At 46.6% G+C, this 14,393-nt stretch overlaps 1 protein-coding gene across 1 annotated transcript in view; it reads right to left on the bottom strand.

Moving 5' to 3' along the window:
* The window catches only part of LOC115601790, a 75,080-nt gene that overhangs the window by 48,017 nt on the left and 12,670 nt on the right, over positions 1-14,393 (bottom strand). Inside the window, exon 2 of the mRNA XM_030472196.1 lies at positions 5,321-5,363. Within this exon, the coding sequence (XP_030328056.1) occupies positions 5,321-5,363 (43 nt within the window). The remainder of the gene's footprint in view (positions 1-5,320; positions 5,364-14,393) is intronic.

Here is a 14,393-nt window from a genome sequence, read left to right on the forward strand (position 1 = left end):
CTCCTCACCTCACAAATAAGCATGGACGCAAGAAAGAAGCCATCTCCATGCTGCTGCTAAAATAAAAAAAAGATACTTTATCAAGTGAAAACACTGAGAAAGGTGGATGGGAAACAACACGCAACAGTCTCTGTTTATGCAGTGTCATGCTGATTCCCCGTCACAAGAGATTTACTAAAGGAAGGGGAGGAATAACCAGCCAAAGTGAGAACACCCAGAAAAGCTGAAAGCCAAAGAGAAACTGGGGCTCACTGGAGCTGCTGGTGATCAGTATGTGCCACCATATGTTCTAATAAATTCCATTTCTCACAAGTCTCGGGGGAACCTTGCAGGGGTTTTCATGCTCTTCACTCAGTTTTCAGACTTATGGCTGCTCACATCAATAAAAGATTTGGTTTACTCACTGTGGCAACCGTATAATGAAACCCAGGTGCAGCTGTGTAATATTTCTCTTTAATTACTATTTGTGGAGTGAAAAAGAAGAATTAATTACTCTGCATTGTTAGAACAAGATGAACCACCTACTAATTACAATCCTGGTTTTAATTCAGGTGTTGTTGCACAACATTCTATTAGTCCAAGTAAATATTAACACTAGTTTTAATCATTTTTTGTCTTCCTCCTTGCATGAAACATCCACCTGATGGGGATAGACACAAGTCACAGTTATGGCTTTTTCCACTCAAACACCTTGTCCAGACACAGAACTTCTTTTTCCTCCTTAGAATGAAAGAGTTGTCTGTCTGTTTCCCCCCCCCTCCTTTCCCCCTTGAGCTATTTTCTCTAACATCAAGTTTGTTTTTATGACTTATGGGTGAAAAGCGTGAATTCAAGGAAAGCAGAATCTGCCATTATTTATTCATACTCTCCTTCAAAGTCAACCCACTCAAGAATTCACAAACATTTCTTTATTTTACATGTGTGTCTGTATGAATGGATGTGTCTGTTAAGCATTAGCCCTGCTAACAAGCTTCCCAGCGGTCAATTTTTAATTCTTGGCAAGAGTCTGATGTCCAAATCTCACCAAAAAAAGAAGAAACACACAGAAATCCCTATCCACAAAGGAGTTGTGTTAGCACTCACTGAATGCAGGTTTGTGATGAGATGAGCAGAAGGCTCTGGCATCGCTAAATTATGCATGGCTGTGCATTCAGCAGAGCCTCTGCTTTATTTGCAAGAGTTTCACTTGCCATAGCACTCTGGGGAGGAAGGGGAGGCTCTTGTCAAAGCAAATACAGTCAACCAGAGAGATGCTTTCACCAATTAACTGATACCCTTTCTTTATGCTTTTCTTTCTCCTCTTGCTCCCTCTTCCCCACCCCAGGGGACTGCAGGGGCAGCGAGCAGCTGGCTCAGGCAGCAGACAGTGCTGGCACTGGAACACAGGGCTCTACCTGCCTCTTCCCTCCAGCCTGGCACGGAGCATGTGAACCACACGTGTCCCCAGTGCCACCGCTGCCGGCTGCTGGAGTGGGAGACAGGCAGGAGCCGCTATCCCGATGCTGAGGACATTCCCCACTGCACAGGGACGGCCGCTGCCTGGGATGCAGGACACCCAGCACAGCGATGGCCATGCTGGGCTGCGCCTGCCATGACACCACATGCACCAGAACCCACACAGCCCATGTGCCAGCACTGGTACAGGCAACCCTCAGCTCATCAGTCATGAAAAGCAATGTTTTTCTGCTGGAAAGTGATGTCTGGCTGGAAACAAGACTCTGCGCTGCTAGCACAAAGGCTAGTGCTGATGGAAAAAACATGTTTTGAAAAAACCCTCAAAATACAGTACCTTGAGTCTGTCTAATGGTTCTGGTTTGACTTTATTGAAGAGGAGAACCGGAGGGGGCTGGCTTTGGAACAGCTTCTTCCTTTCAAGTTGTGCTGTTAGTTATCATTCAGACCATTAGAGAACACAAGCCAGTACAAAATAGTACCGTGTGCTGTACAGATATCAATATTCATGTAAAATACAATCAAATGAGGCACTGATTTTGTTGAACAGAATGATTTTGCTGCAGCAAAGCAGCATCGTTTAAAAACATTAATAGCCCAGTAAATCTGGGGGCTTTGTTGTTTTGTTCCAGTTTGGAACATTTCAAGGCTGCTAAACCCCATGAACGCAACTCTCATAAATGTTTAAACAAACAGTTTAAAGTTAATTGAACTCCCAGTCATGTCCTGAAATTACCATCAATCAACCCAGTCACTCCGGCATATTCATCAGCTGTATGGGATACTAATCCAGGCTGTTCAAGGAAATAACTAGGTGTTAAAAACCATTTGGAAACCTCTCCACAGTCCTAGACCAATCTTCCTAATTATTAAGAATAGAGTCATAACCTGGTTGCCTCTTCCTGACATCAGACTTGAAAGGCACTGTAGGCAGTTGGCTGTTACCTTGCCTCACAGGGAGATGTCAGGAGATACCTTGGGACAAAGAAAAGCCAGTTTCTGCTCCCAGCTCTGCCCAGTACAGGCAAAGAGCCACCTCTCCCTGGTTTTCACTTCCACGCCTATTAACATTCCAGTTTCCCAGCTGCATGGCCCCCCTTCAAACCACAATCGCTTCAAAGCAGGGCCTGTCCTCACAAGCTCCCTGTGATCTCGGTCAGGGGTGATCTCACTGCCCCAGGTTCACACCTTGCAGCAGGATTCATTAGTTTTCTCTCCCTGTTCCACATCCCAATCCCATTTCTCAGGCAGCCCTATGTGACTTGCTGCACTAGATCTCCTCCCACCACAGAGGTATCAGGATCACAGCCTCTCAGCAGCCATCAGCAGTTCAGAACTTGCTTTTTGATTCAAACTTTGTAAATCTTGAGTGGATGTTCCTGGGGCTCCAAGTTCACCTCACACCGAGCCCAGCTCATACTCCTGCCTGTCAGCTGAGTTTCCGAACTTCATTCCTCAGATCCCATGATCCCTGCGCTGGGGCAGGCAGCTGCTCAGACAGAGCGGATCTGGTTCCACTGCAGCGCCGCTCCCCACTGGCAGATGTGGCTCATTCCAGCTAACGGAATCAATGCCCACACTGGCAGCAGGCTCCCAGGCACAGCCTTAACTCCTAATACAGATTTTTACATACAGGGAATGCTGAGAAACACCAGGAAAGCAAGGGGAAACCAGAGTGCTCACTTGGATGGTTTGAAGCACGGTGTAGATTGATCGCAGCTCTCCAGTGCTGGAAACTCTACCCTATGAATACATAACCATCAGAGTTAACTGCTGAACAAAACAGCTGTTCAGGCTCCCCACTGCATGCATTTATCATGGTGGCAATCCAGAGAACAGGATACTGCTTTACAGAGGGACGTAAAAGCGATGCAGTTTGCAACACACACATGCATTAAACAACCAGAAAGCTCCCCCACAGCACCGGCACCGCACTGTAATGTATGTTGGCATTATGTCAGGAAAAGCAGTTTCCTAGATTCAGCCACATTAATGTTCATCCTAATGAACTCTCTGGAGGAACTGTCATAAATGACAGAATATCATAAAAGAGCTTCGCTCCCAATAAAGGCCAGAGACAGCACACACTGTGATTGTATTCACAGGACGAGCTCTGATCTGTGATGTTTCGAGGCGAGGCAGTGATATTTCTGGTTTATCAGTTATTCATTGAGTTAAGCTTGTTCCTTTCATCTCTGCAGTAGCATTTGAAGTAGGATTCATAGAAAAGAACTTTAAAGATGTCCTCCAAAGTTATTAGAGATAATAATTGAAATAGTTCTTTGGCTGACAATAAAGGCAATGGCTAAAATTATTCAAGCTTTTAAAAATCAGATAATAAACTAAGTTTCTTCCTACTGGTAATCAGTTCATTTAGCTGCAAAGATCTCTTTAATAAATTCATCTTAACACCAGTCTAGTTCTAGACGGTTACTCAGTGTTGTGTGGTTTATTTTTGGTGGAGTTTTGTGGGGTTTGTGGGTTGTTTGGGTTTGTTTTTTATTAACTGCATAGACACTAGGGAAAAAGGAAGAGATGGGACAGCACAGCTGGACCTACTGACAGAGACATTATCGGTAATTCAGAAAACCTGGAAATCATGCTGGATTTCAGGCAAACCATACTGGAAGGCTTCAGTGCACACCAAGTCTAAGCTAGATAAAAACATCCACCAAGTCACTGTGCTTTTGCATGTCCCTCATCATCCTGATGGGACACATCCCGAGTGCCAGCAGTTCATCAGCACTTCTTCCTTCCAGCAAACCCTGCTTATGCACTAGCACAGCAATGGCGCTTCAGATGCTCACAATCACATTACAGCCCTTCCTACCATCCTTTTTGCTGTGACATCCCACAGGAGAATGCAATTCAGCTAGCAACTAATAAACATAACAGAAATCACCAATAGCTCACAGACCATTTCCTACTTCATTTTGGGAATGGCAGTATATGCCTTCCCGCTCATAATGGATGCTGTCAGAGGACAGATGCATTCACTGTACTGGTTGCTCCTCAAGCACATCTTTCCCCTTCTCCTGTTTTGCTTCGTTCCCTTTTCAGCACTTTCCTCCCTAATTTCTGCTGCTCTTGGTATTTTCTCCCCCTTCCAGCTCCCCAGCTAACAACAAACGGAGTGCATGGGATTTCAAGTCACGCTGTCACGCCAAAGACACTTGAACGACTGTAATTAATCCAAATCAGTTTCATCATTTCTTTTGGAAAAGAGCAATTTTATATAAATTGCGACTGCAGTCTAGTTTCCAGAGAAACAGATACTCATGTTGAGGATCCAAGTGTCACCCCCCATGCTGCCAGCCCTCTTCTCCCTGGTGCAGGATATAAGCCCACACAACTGAGTACAGCAAAGAGCAGCCCGACACAGAATAACTTCATCATTTCCATGGCCAGCAAGGGACAAGACACCAGATGTGCTGTGCTTCACACACACCAAAGCTAAAAACAGTGCTCTGGAAACAGCACGTGCTGGGACCAATTAAACCCATCTTCTGCCCCTCTCTGACCGGCACCGTGCCAGCAGCACCAGCAAAGCAAGGTGTGATTCCCACCTTCCTTCCTGGGCTCTGTCCCAGCTCCTCAGGAAAGCAAATGCTGCTGCCTTCTTGCAGTCCCGCTCCTTGCTCTCTGTTACTTTGCTTTCCCCTCTAACCCCTTCAAAGGGGTGGCCAACACGAGCTAATACGGCCTCCTGTGAGATTCAAGCAACTTAGCAAGTAGAAGCTGTCCTGATCTAATAATCTCACCATCTCCATCATCCTGACAGCACATTCTCAGCAAGCCATTACATTCTAAAACATAGTGGGGACAGGGGGTGGGAAGGCCTGTCACAGTGAGCCAGTGCCACCCTTACCTGTGGCTGTAATCGCGCATCAGGAAATCCCTCTGGCGCAGGTCTGAAAGGGAGAAAAAGACATAAATAAAGAAAAATCAATCACCATCATCCTGCTGTGAGAGAACCCCCAGTGCTCAGACATGCCGGGTAATTTATCACCTCCTCCTAACATGTATCAGTCCCTTGCTCCTCATCAAAACTAACCCCACCAAGAGCCGAACATACAGAAGGCAGTCCTGCCTCCACGGAGCACTTCCAGCCCCTTCCTCCCCCCAGAACCCCTAACAATAACTATAAAGCAGCCCACCCCAAGCAGTCAAGTACATTTCAGTCTTGGAAAGAAGATAAACTGGGTTGATGACACAGTCATTAAAAGCAGGTCTTCTCCTGGGGTTAGAAGGAAGAAAGCTCTGGAGGCAGCCCAGGGCTGAACCTTTCTGGAGAGCTTTAGCTGATGCCACCCCCAACCTGAAGCAGAAGCCCCATCAATACACACCCAGCTTCCAGTCACAGTCACTCAGACCTCCCACAGCCACAGGAACCCAGCACGAAGACCAAGGGTGAGTCACCTCCCGAGCTTTTATCCACCTCCTGCCCCACCTGAGCCAATTACCCCAGACTGAATCCACCTGAGCCCCCACTCAGCCTCCAGAGCTGCCTCACGGCTGCTGGGCCATGGAGGAACTGAGGCCCCAGCAGAGCACCTGGAGGCTCCAGGGGTGCAGGTAGCAGGGAGTGACCTCTGGCAGGGCTCGGCTCCAACCAGGATCAAGGCTGGATCCCACGTGTGCAGGTTCATTCAACCTGTGCTGGCCACCTGTGCCTGAAGAGCAGGGCCAGGTGTGGGGTCTCCAGGTTTGAAAGCAGGTCTGCCTGGGTTTAGGCTCCCCAAATACCACAACAGAAACACAAGTGCAGGCAAAACCCCGTAAGTGCTGTCTTGCCTTCCTCAGGGCTTGCTTCTGAAAAATAAACCATCAATTCCTTACAGAACTGGTCCCAAATCCATGAGTTTCTCGCTTTCAGTCGCTGCTTGAACAAATGCCATGGCCCAGAATACCCTCCATCTGCCGACTGCTTGCAGAAATTCCGGTTTGCTTTTCATTTACCATCCTAATTAAATGCCCTGCAGCCTCCCTCTCGCTTCTCACCTTTCCCTTGTTTATCAGCTCTTCCTTGCCACATTCGCTAATTATTGCAGGCATTTTTGTTTAAGGAAGATTTGCTCCTTTCCTGCCAATCTCCTCTTTCCACTTGACCCTGCAGCAAAGTTGCTTCTCAAAGTAAACACAATCTGCCTGGTCTGCTCATGTAAGAACAAAGACAGTAAGTGGGAAACAAATGGGCAATGGTACAATACGTGGTGCAAGTTCTCCACCTCTACCCTCCCCCGAAGGAAGGAGCAGTCAGAGAGCAAAAAGTACAGTCCCCCCGCCTCAGGTGCCCCATGCCGCACACGTAATGACTCCTGTGGGGAGCAAAGGAGCCGAGGTGGAATATAAGCACTGTTTATGTGAAGCAGCAGATGGTGGAATTATATAATCTGAAATGTTATATATGTGTATATGTATTTATACACCAATTTCACTGCGGCTGTAGGAAATTACATCTCGGGGACACCGCCTATTGCTAGCTGTGGTGTGGGTCTATAAACCGTGTGACAAGTTGAACACGTTCCTGGCTGCTATGTCTCAAGAACAAAAAAATGAGGTGAGATTCCATCTCAAACCTTATCGCAGCAGGAACAAAAAGGAAATAATTTGTGCTAAAACTCATCAAAGTAAAGAAATTACCATCACTGTGCTACATGAAGTGTTTGCAAGATGAGCATTCTGCAGCCACAGCTATAATCATCCGTGGTGCTTCACAGTGATTTTCCCAGGAAGGACACTTGAGGCCAATGTCCCCAGCTCTGGAGGGGTTTGGGAAAGGGGCAGAGGGGCCTTTGCTGCAGCAGAACATGTTGCATTCCCTGCACTTGCCCCGGCCTTCGCTGCAGCTTTGCTCTCCTGCCACTGCATCCTGTTGCCTTTCCAAGGGTTCCTGTCCATGAGCTCGCCAGTGCCGTAACCTGCCGGCAGCAAACCCGGCAGCGCCCATGGAGCAGCAGCACCGTGTGGTTAACTGCCCACTGCTGGAGGGGGTGGCGGAGCCACAGCAGAAAGAGGCCCCGGGGTACATCAAGGTAATTCTCTCCAGCAGCTCCTGTACTCTTAAAAGGTCTCTGTAGAACCAGAGCTACAAACCGTGCGGGAGCAAACCTTCCCAGCACTGACTCTGCTTTCTAATGAAAGTCCATAGCACAGCTGGTTAAGTCTAAATCTAAATGCCACTCAAAGGAATTAATGTGAAAAAACACTTTGTCTGACCTTCCTTTTGGGGCATTTCAGGCTTTCAAAGCAGCACAGAAAGAGTACAGCCAGTCCTGCCTCTCCTCCCCGCCTCTGAGACTAAGAGGAGGAATTCTGCCTGGCCTGGACACATACAGTTATCCACATATATAAATAAAGCTTATTCAGGAAGTGGTCTTGAAGGCACTTAGGATAATCCTAGTGCTGAGTACCAAGCTGGCTGCTCAGTGTTTGCCAGACTGGGCTTTAAAATAGCATTTGTTTAATTTGTAAGTGTATGGCTTTGATGGGCGACTCTCCGGGATCAGGAGCAATAAATGACTGTGTGGAGTCCAGCGTCGTGCTGAAATGACCAGGGCACAAGGCACCAAGCTGGAGGCAACTGCCTTCACCTAGAGAGGAGAAAGAAAAATGCTGACCTGTGTTTTCAGAACAAACAGCATACTTCAATGCTGATGTTTGACCTGTTCCCCGAAACAGAGCAAGCTGAGTATCTCCACCAATGTACATTAAAATGCTTGCAATGGCTGAATGTTTGCTGCAGAGCTGGACCATGCTACCCAAAAGCCACAGTCCCAGGAGCTCCCCGGCCCTCAATGGCAATAGCCACAAGCCTGTTGAAACATGTTTCGTTCACCTCATGGTAAGTCACTTGCTCAAGACCACTGGTGTGGTGTGAGGCCAAGCTGGCTGCTCCCATCCGCAGGAGGGCAATGCCGGGATAACTGCAGCAGCCGGGGACCCTCACTCCTGCCCAGACCGCACCGGGAAGGCGCCTGACTCTGCCCAGACCCCTGGGCAGGGACCACAGCCACACTGACATCCTCCTGATGGGCTCCTTGTGTGACAGTAATTGCCACCTCTGCAATGGGCCATGTCCCACAGCGCCACGTCACACGGTGCCCAGCACCATCCCCTGTGCAGCGTGGCTCTGGAGGGAAACCCCGGCTGCAGGGCTTGGACCACCATCTTCACATCACCAATGCCAGCAGGAGCGGGCTTCCCACCTGCTCTGTTTCAGCACGTGAATAGTTAATACCACATATCTTTTGAGGACAACTTGCCATTTTGAAAGAGAACCCAGTCACCAGCTCTGGAAGCTGTATTGTGCTTGAAAATGGCTGTTGGCCTTTCAGTGCAGAAAGAAACAAGAGCAGGCTTTGAGCACTCCTTAATTTAAAATGTAATTTCCATCCTCTGCCTAGGACTCACGTGGGATTTATGCTATTAAATATTAAATACCAAGACCTTTATGCAACGAGGCAGCTTTATTGAATAAAATTATATCAAACAATGAAATCGCAGGCTTTGCAGATATTAACCATATAATGGGCTTCAGGACATGCTGCAGTGGAAGGACTGAGAGAAGTGTCCTGCAGGCTCTGCCTGGGCTGGAGAGCTCCATGGCCCAGGACATGTAGATAACCATACACCAGTGTGTGCCAGGGCCGGGCTCCCCCACACAGTTGCACTGCTGCCCATCGCTCCTCATGCCAGTGAGACTCACATAAAATGTTTATGAAGTTCTGCTCATTTCCCACTCTGTGTAAAGTCCAACAGCAAATTACAGTGTCTGTTGTGGTGGTTTTTTTCCCCTTACATTGCACTCCAGGGAATTACTTTGAATATTCTGCGTGAGGATGGTGATTGCTTCGTGGAGCCTGGCTGTCAGAGTGACACGGTGCGATTTCATTCCACGTCTGGATGGGAATACAAGCACTTCTTGAGCGATTACCAAAATTGACTTGTAATTAACATTGGTGCCACTAAATCTCAATTCTCCAGGGCTTGCAAATAAACAAGCACAACAGAGACCCACATACAGACGAGATAAATGTGCTGCACTAAATAAATGTTCACCAATTTTACTATGTTTATAGTCTTCCGGAGGGAAGAGGAAACACCGTCCAGGGCTCAGTGGCTCGACTGCAGGGAATTCAGTTTTCCTTCTCCTTGGCCTTAGCCCTGGCCGTCAGCTTCTCAAGCCCAATGTTTCCAAACCCAGCCTGCAGAGGACCATGCAGCGCACTACTACTAAATAAAAACCAAGGGGCGAGGGGGGAAGATGACCTCACTCTATCCGTGTACAATGGCCTTCTAGGTCTGACTTTACCATAGTCAGGAATAATTTAAATAACAGATTTAAGTGATAATCTTGATACATTTAAAATATTTTATATGCTTTTTGAAGGAAACAATTTTCTGATGTAATTTCTATTTCAGTAAAAACTTCCAGTTTTGATAAATGTCAGAAACTGCCTTTGAAAGCACTCCGTTAAGAAAATTATTACTATTATTATTTTACATAAAGAAGACTAAGCACAAGCAAGTGAAATTCTATGCACTCCAGTACCATAGATAGAATGACGTTACTTTGATGGAAGTCCTTGACAGTTACAAGCATTTTGGCTGCTGCACCATAAAATTAATAGTATTGACATTTCATGTCCTGCAAAGCAGCTCAATCACTCCTGCCAGTCAAGTGTCAGCCTGCTGTGGACAGGATGCCAGCGCCACTCCTCGAAGGGCTTAGTTCCGCTCCAGGAAATTCCATCCAGCAACACTTCTACATCTGATGTATTGGGGATTTCCCACACGAGATTACTCATTCCTGCAGCAGCAGCACCCGGGGTGCCTTGTGAGCCCCTTCCCCTGTTGTCTGCCCTTTCTGTGCTTCCAAAAGTACACAAACCTCTTAAAACCAAGAGGAGCTGGCAAAGTAAGCGTGGCCTGGGAAGCACTGGGATACACAGAAAAGATGCACAGGTAATACCGCCGCATAATAGTGATAGCTTGACATTATGGCTACTATTTTTCTACCAGTATTTTGATATTTTCATTTAGGGTCATTATAAATGACTTATTCTGTCCCTGAACACCAATCAGAGCTGCCACTAGTAATGTTCTGACCACAGGCAGGTGCAATAAAATTGTTGGAGGTGTTGACACTTAAAGATACAAGCAAATGAACATGATAAACTGCCAATAACTACGAGCAACAAACACAATGTTCTTTCTTTGTAAAACAGCACTTGGCAGGGATGGTTATTCTGACTTTGGTTTTGTGCAGACAATGGCTTTTCAAATCACACAGGAAAATCGTTTGCTTTCAGAGACACAAACCATTAGACCAACAGACCTCAGCCCTCCCCAGGGCCCAGCACATGACCACAGCACGCGCTGCCTTCCCACCTTTCAAATCCCACAGCTTCACCCCATCCACCCAAAGAGGAAACGTTCATCATGTGCCAGAACTGGGGCTCAATGGCAGCACTGAGAGCCTCAAGGAGCAGACAGGCAGGAGCAGCTCTCGGGTCCTGCAGCCTGGTGGGACCGGATGCCTGTGGGAGCTGCGTCCCCCCGCTCTGCCAGGACACCCGTGGGCTGGTGCAGCACTTGTTACCCCACTTGGCTTTAGTGCAGGGTAATTGGTTTCCGTCCCTTCTGGCTTTGTATCACAACATCCATTCCAGCCAAAGACAATATTTACATTATTTTAAGCTTTTGCTACTTAAAGCAAACAAATAGATAGCAGCAGAATAAAAACACTGCTCTGCAGGAAGCACAACAGAGATAGGAAAGAGGCACTGCATTAAGATGAGCAGGATTTCATAACATCTGCCTTTACCTTGGTAGAGCTGAAGACCCCATGGCTCAGTCTCACTTCCAAGCTCCCCAAACACCCAACACCACAGAGGTGGAGCAAGAGGACACGGGAGAAGGCCACCTCCCCTCCACCCCATCTCACCGGCTTTGTCTGCTGAGACACCAAATCGTGGGGAAGCAGACTGCCTGAGGCAGCAGACTGCCTCACTGGAATGTCATGCCCAGCATCGCAGAGGCGATGGTCTTCTGGTCCTTCTTTGTTTTACAGAAAGCTTCTGCTTCTCAAGGCAGCCTCAGGTCTGCAACACATTGCACTAAAGAAAAGGAGGAAGATGCTGTTGCTGAGTAACATTTTCCCTGGTAAATCAGTGCAGCAAATTCCCTGGAAAAGTGAAAAATTGCAATGGGCAGTGCAAAATAATGGATTGCACCAGGAGAAGTAGTTTGACAGCAACTGTTTGATTTGAATTCAAAGAGAGGAAAAAAATATGTCTGAGCCTAAACAAGGCTGTTGACCATGAAGCAGACTTTGCTGTAACTGAAGTGAAAAGGCTAATTCATCAACCTGTAATGAGAATCTCATTGTCATTCATCTTTTATGTGAACATTTGCAGGCAAGAGCCTGGATGTCAGGGGAAAGCCCTGTAATTAATTTATCTCTGTTGTGTAAAAGGTAACAGATCTGAACGATGGGTTCTGTCCCAGCACAGCTGCCTCAGATAAAAACCAAGCAGATTTGTTAGGTCTGATTTCCACTTTCCTTCAATGGAAAAACAGCTGCAGAAAAATCAGAACCATGAAAAACACATGGTTTGGATGAAGGACAGGAGCAGAAGCCCACCTCCAGGAAATCACACTGGCAAGAGCAACTGAAACCCTCAGAGGGAGGAGTATAATTTGTTTGCAATGGGAGAATTTTATTATCTAGCCTAAGGTATCAAGTTAGGATTAAGACAAAATAATGAAGGCAGTGATCAAAATAATATGCTGTGGATAATTTGCCCTCAACATATTCAGCAGACAATGTCAAGGCTCCCTGCAGTTACAAAGTCCTGGCTCATTCGCTGTTGTGATTGCATTAATCAAGGTCCTTTATTTTTCTGGAAGCCCCGGAGGCACTGGAGGACCCGACACCCTGATTACAGATACAATTAAAATGACTTCCTATGGCAGACAAACTAGATGGGTCAGTTATAAACAAAGATGCCACACTGAGGGACACAATACTGACACAGTTGCCCAGGCAATGGTGATCTCCCATAAGATAAAGGTAACGCCGCTTAACTAAGACTGTACAGTGAGCTCCATATATCCTGCGTCAGCGCAATGGAAGAGCCTTTTGGTGAGAAACGTCAACAATGTTCTCAAGAAAGCCAGAAGATTCAGAGTGAAAAGTCCATTGTCTGGTAAAGGTTCATTGCACACGGCCATTGCACAGGGACAACGGCACCCTGGGAATGCCAGGGGCTTACATGCCCCTCTGCCAGGGGCAACAGGAGGCCACTGCTGACAGGGGTGCGCTGCGGCTCACGGCAGCTCAGCACCGCGACAAGCCCCTCAGCTCACTTCATCTTCATCCATCACTGTAGACAGACACAGCCAGCAGAGGATTAACAGTGATCCCATCGAGTGCAGGGTTAAACCGCTCTCCCGGCAGGACAGAGCTTGCCATCTCAGGTAGCACCAGATACAAACCTGCCATCTCAGGTAGCACCAGATACAAACCTGCCATCTCAGGTAGCACCAGATAAACCTGCCAGCAGAGGTGTGATACAGGCAGCACTGGTGAGGAAGCAGGAGCGGTGGCTGGTGCCTGCTTTAGCATCACCAATTGCAGCAGTTACTCCTCCGTGAGAGGGAGAAGGATCCATCCATCTCCCAGAACAACTGCACAGAGCCAGAACCACACAAAAACGTTTTCAGAGCGAGGAAGTTGATGTTCTCCTCATGTGTATGGGAATATTTGACGACAGAGACCTATCAAGTTGTCACTTGCATTGTCACTGTAACTCACTGGGTAAATGGGCTCACCTTTCAATCCTGTGAATGTTTTCAAAGATAAATTTATGAAGTTAAGTCCCAGTTTTCTCTTTTTCCTCTTTCTTCTTCCTTTGCTAAAGCCTGTCACACATTTCAGTTAAAACATTTCAAATCCTCTCCTCCGCTTCCACACTAGTTTCACAAACCAGCTCATTTAACTAAACAATAACATTAAATAACCACCAACCAGACTTATTTTATTTTTATTTTTTTTCCACAAAACTTCCCTGAACCTGCAGCTTTACATCCTACATCTTTCTGGGTTTCTTACTAGCCTGTGTCCTCTGCGTGAGCTGCTTTGGGACTGGCTTCCCAAATGCATGTTTTTAATGCAGCGGGTGCTCTAATTCCTCTCAAAGAGGAACTAACCCTTCCCCAGGGAAGTGAACATCCTCCTCCATGTTTACAGTTGGCACTAGCAGCTTTTCCTTAAACCCTGTTATAAATTATACAGCACAGTTCTCATGAGTTCGCTTGGCAGAATAATTGTATATGTCCCCACCTCAAATTGTCCCCACCCCTTGCTCCTCAACAGAAGCAGCAGTTTGGGTGAGTCCATCTCAACCACAGCACGGAGGCAGCCAGGAAATATCTCCAAGTCCATGACCACGAGTGTTGGAAACCTTCTCTGGAACTCCTAGAATAAGGCCAGAAGTAGAAGCCATCATGAACATAGAGTTCTGATAAGCCTCTCAATGCTTGCCATATAAAACACAAAAAATGGGTTATATAAATAACATTCTGTGAAAATGTCTTTAATGGTTGTGCTTTGACATATCTTTAAGATCATAAACTTCACTCTTTTTAATGCTTTTGGTAAGACTTGTAATGAGAAAAGACAATTCTGAAGTCCTTGACATTAATAAGTCTATTGTAAAAAGGTCACCTTCCCCTAAGAATGTTTTATTATCAGTGAAGCAGAATAGCTCTGAATATGTAATGACTTTTATCTGATGATTGCCCTGTATTCTCCTCCAAAGAAAGCAAGCGTCAGATGTTGATAATTTACATATAAGTGTTGAAGGGTCTGGCAGCAGAAAAACAAACTGGTTCGGAGAAATTAATTATAAAGCAGCTACAGAAGAGACATGAAA

The sequence above is a fragment of the Strigops habroptila genome, assembly GCF_004027225.2.
Source record: "Strigops habroptila isolate Jane chromosome 13 unlocalized genomic scaffold, bStrHab1.2.pri S16, whole genome shotgun sequence".
Taxonomy (NCBI): Eukaryota; Metazoa; Chordata; class Aves; order Psittaciformes; family Psittacidae; genus Strigops; species Strigops habroptila.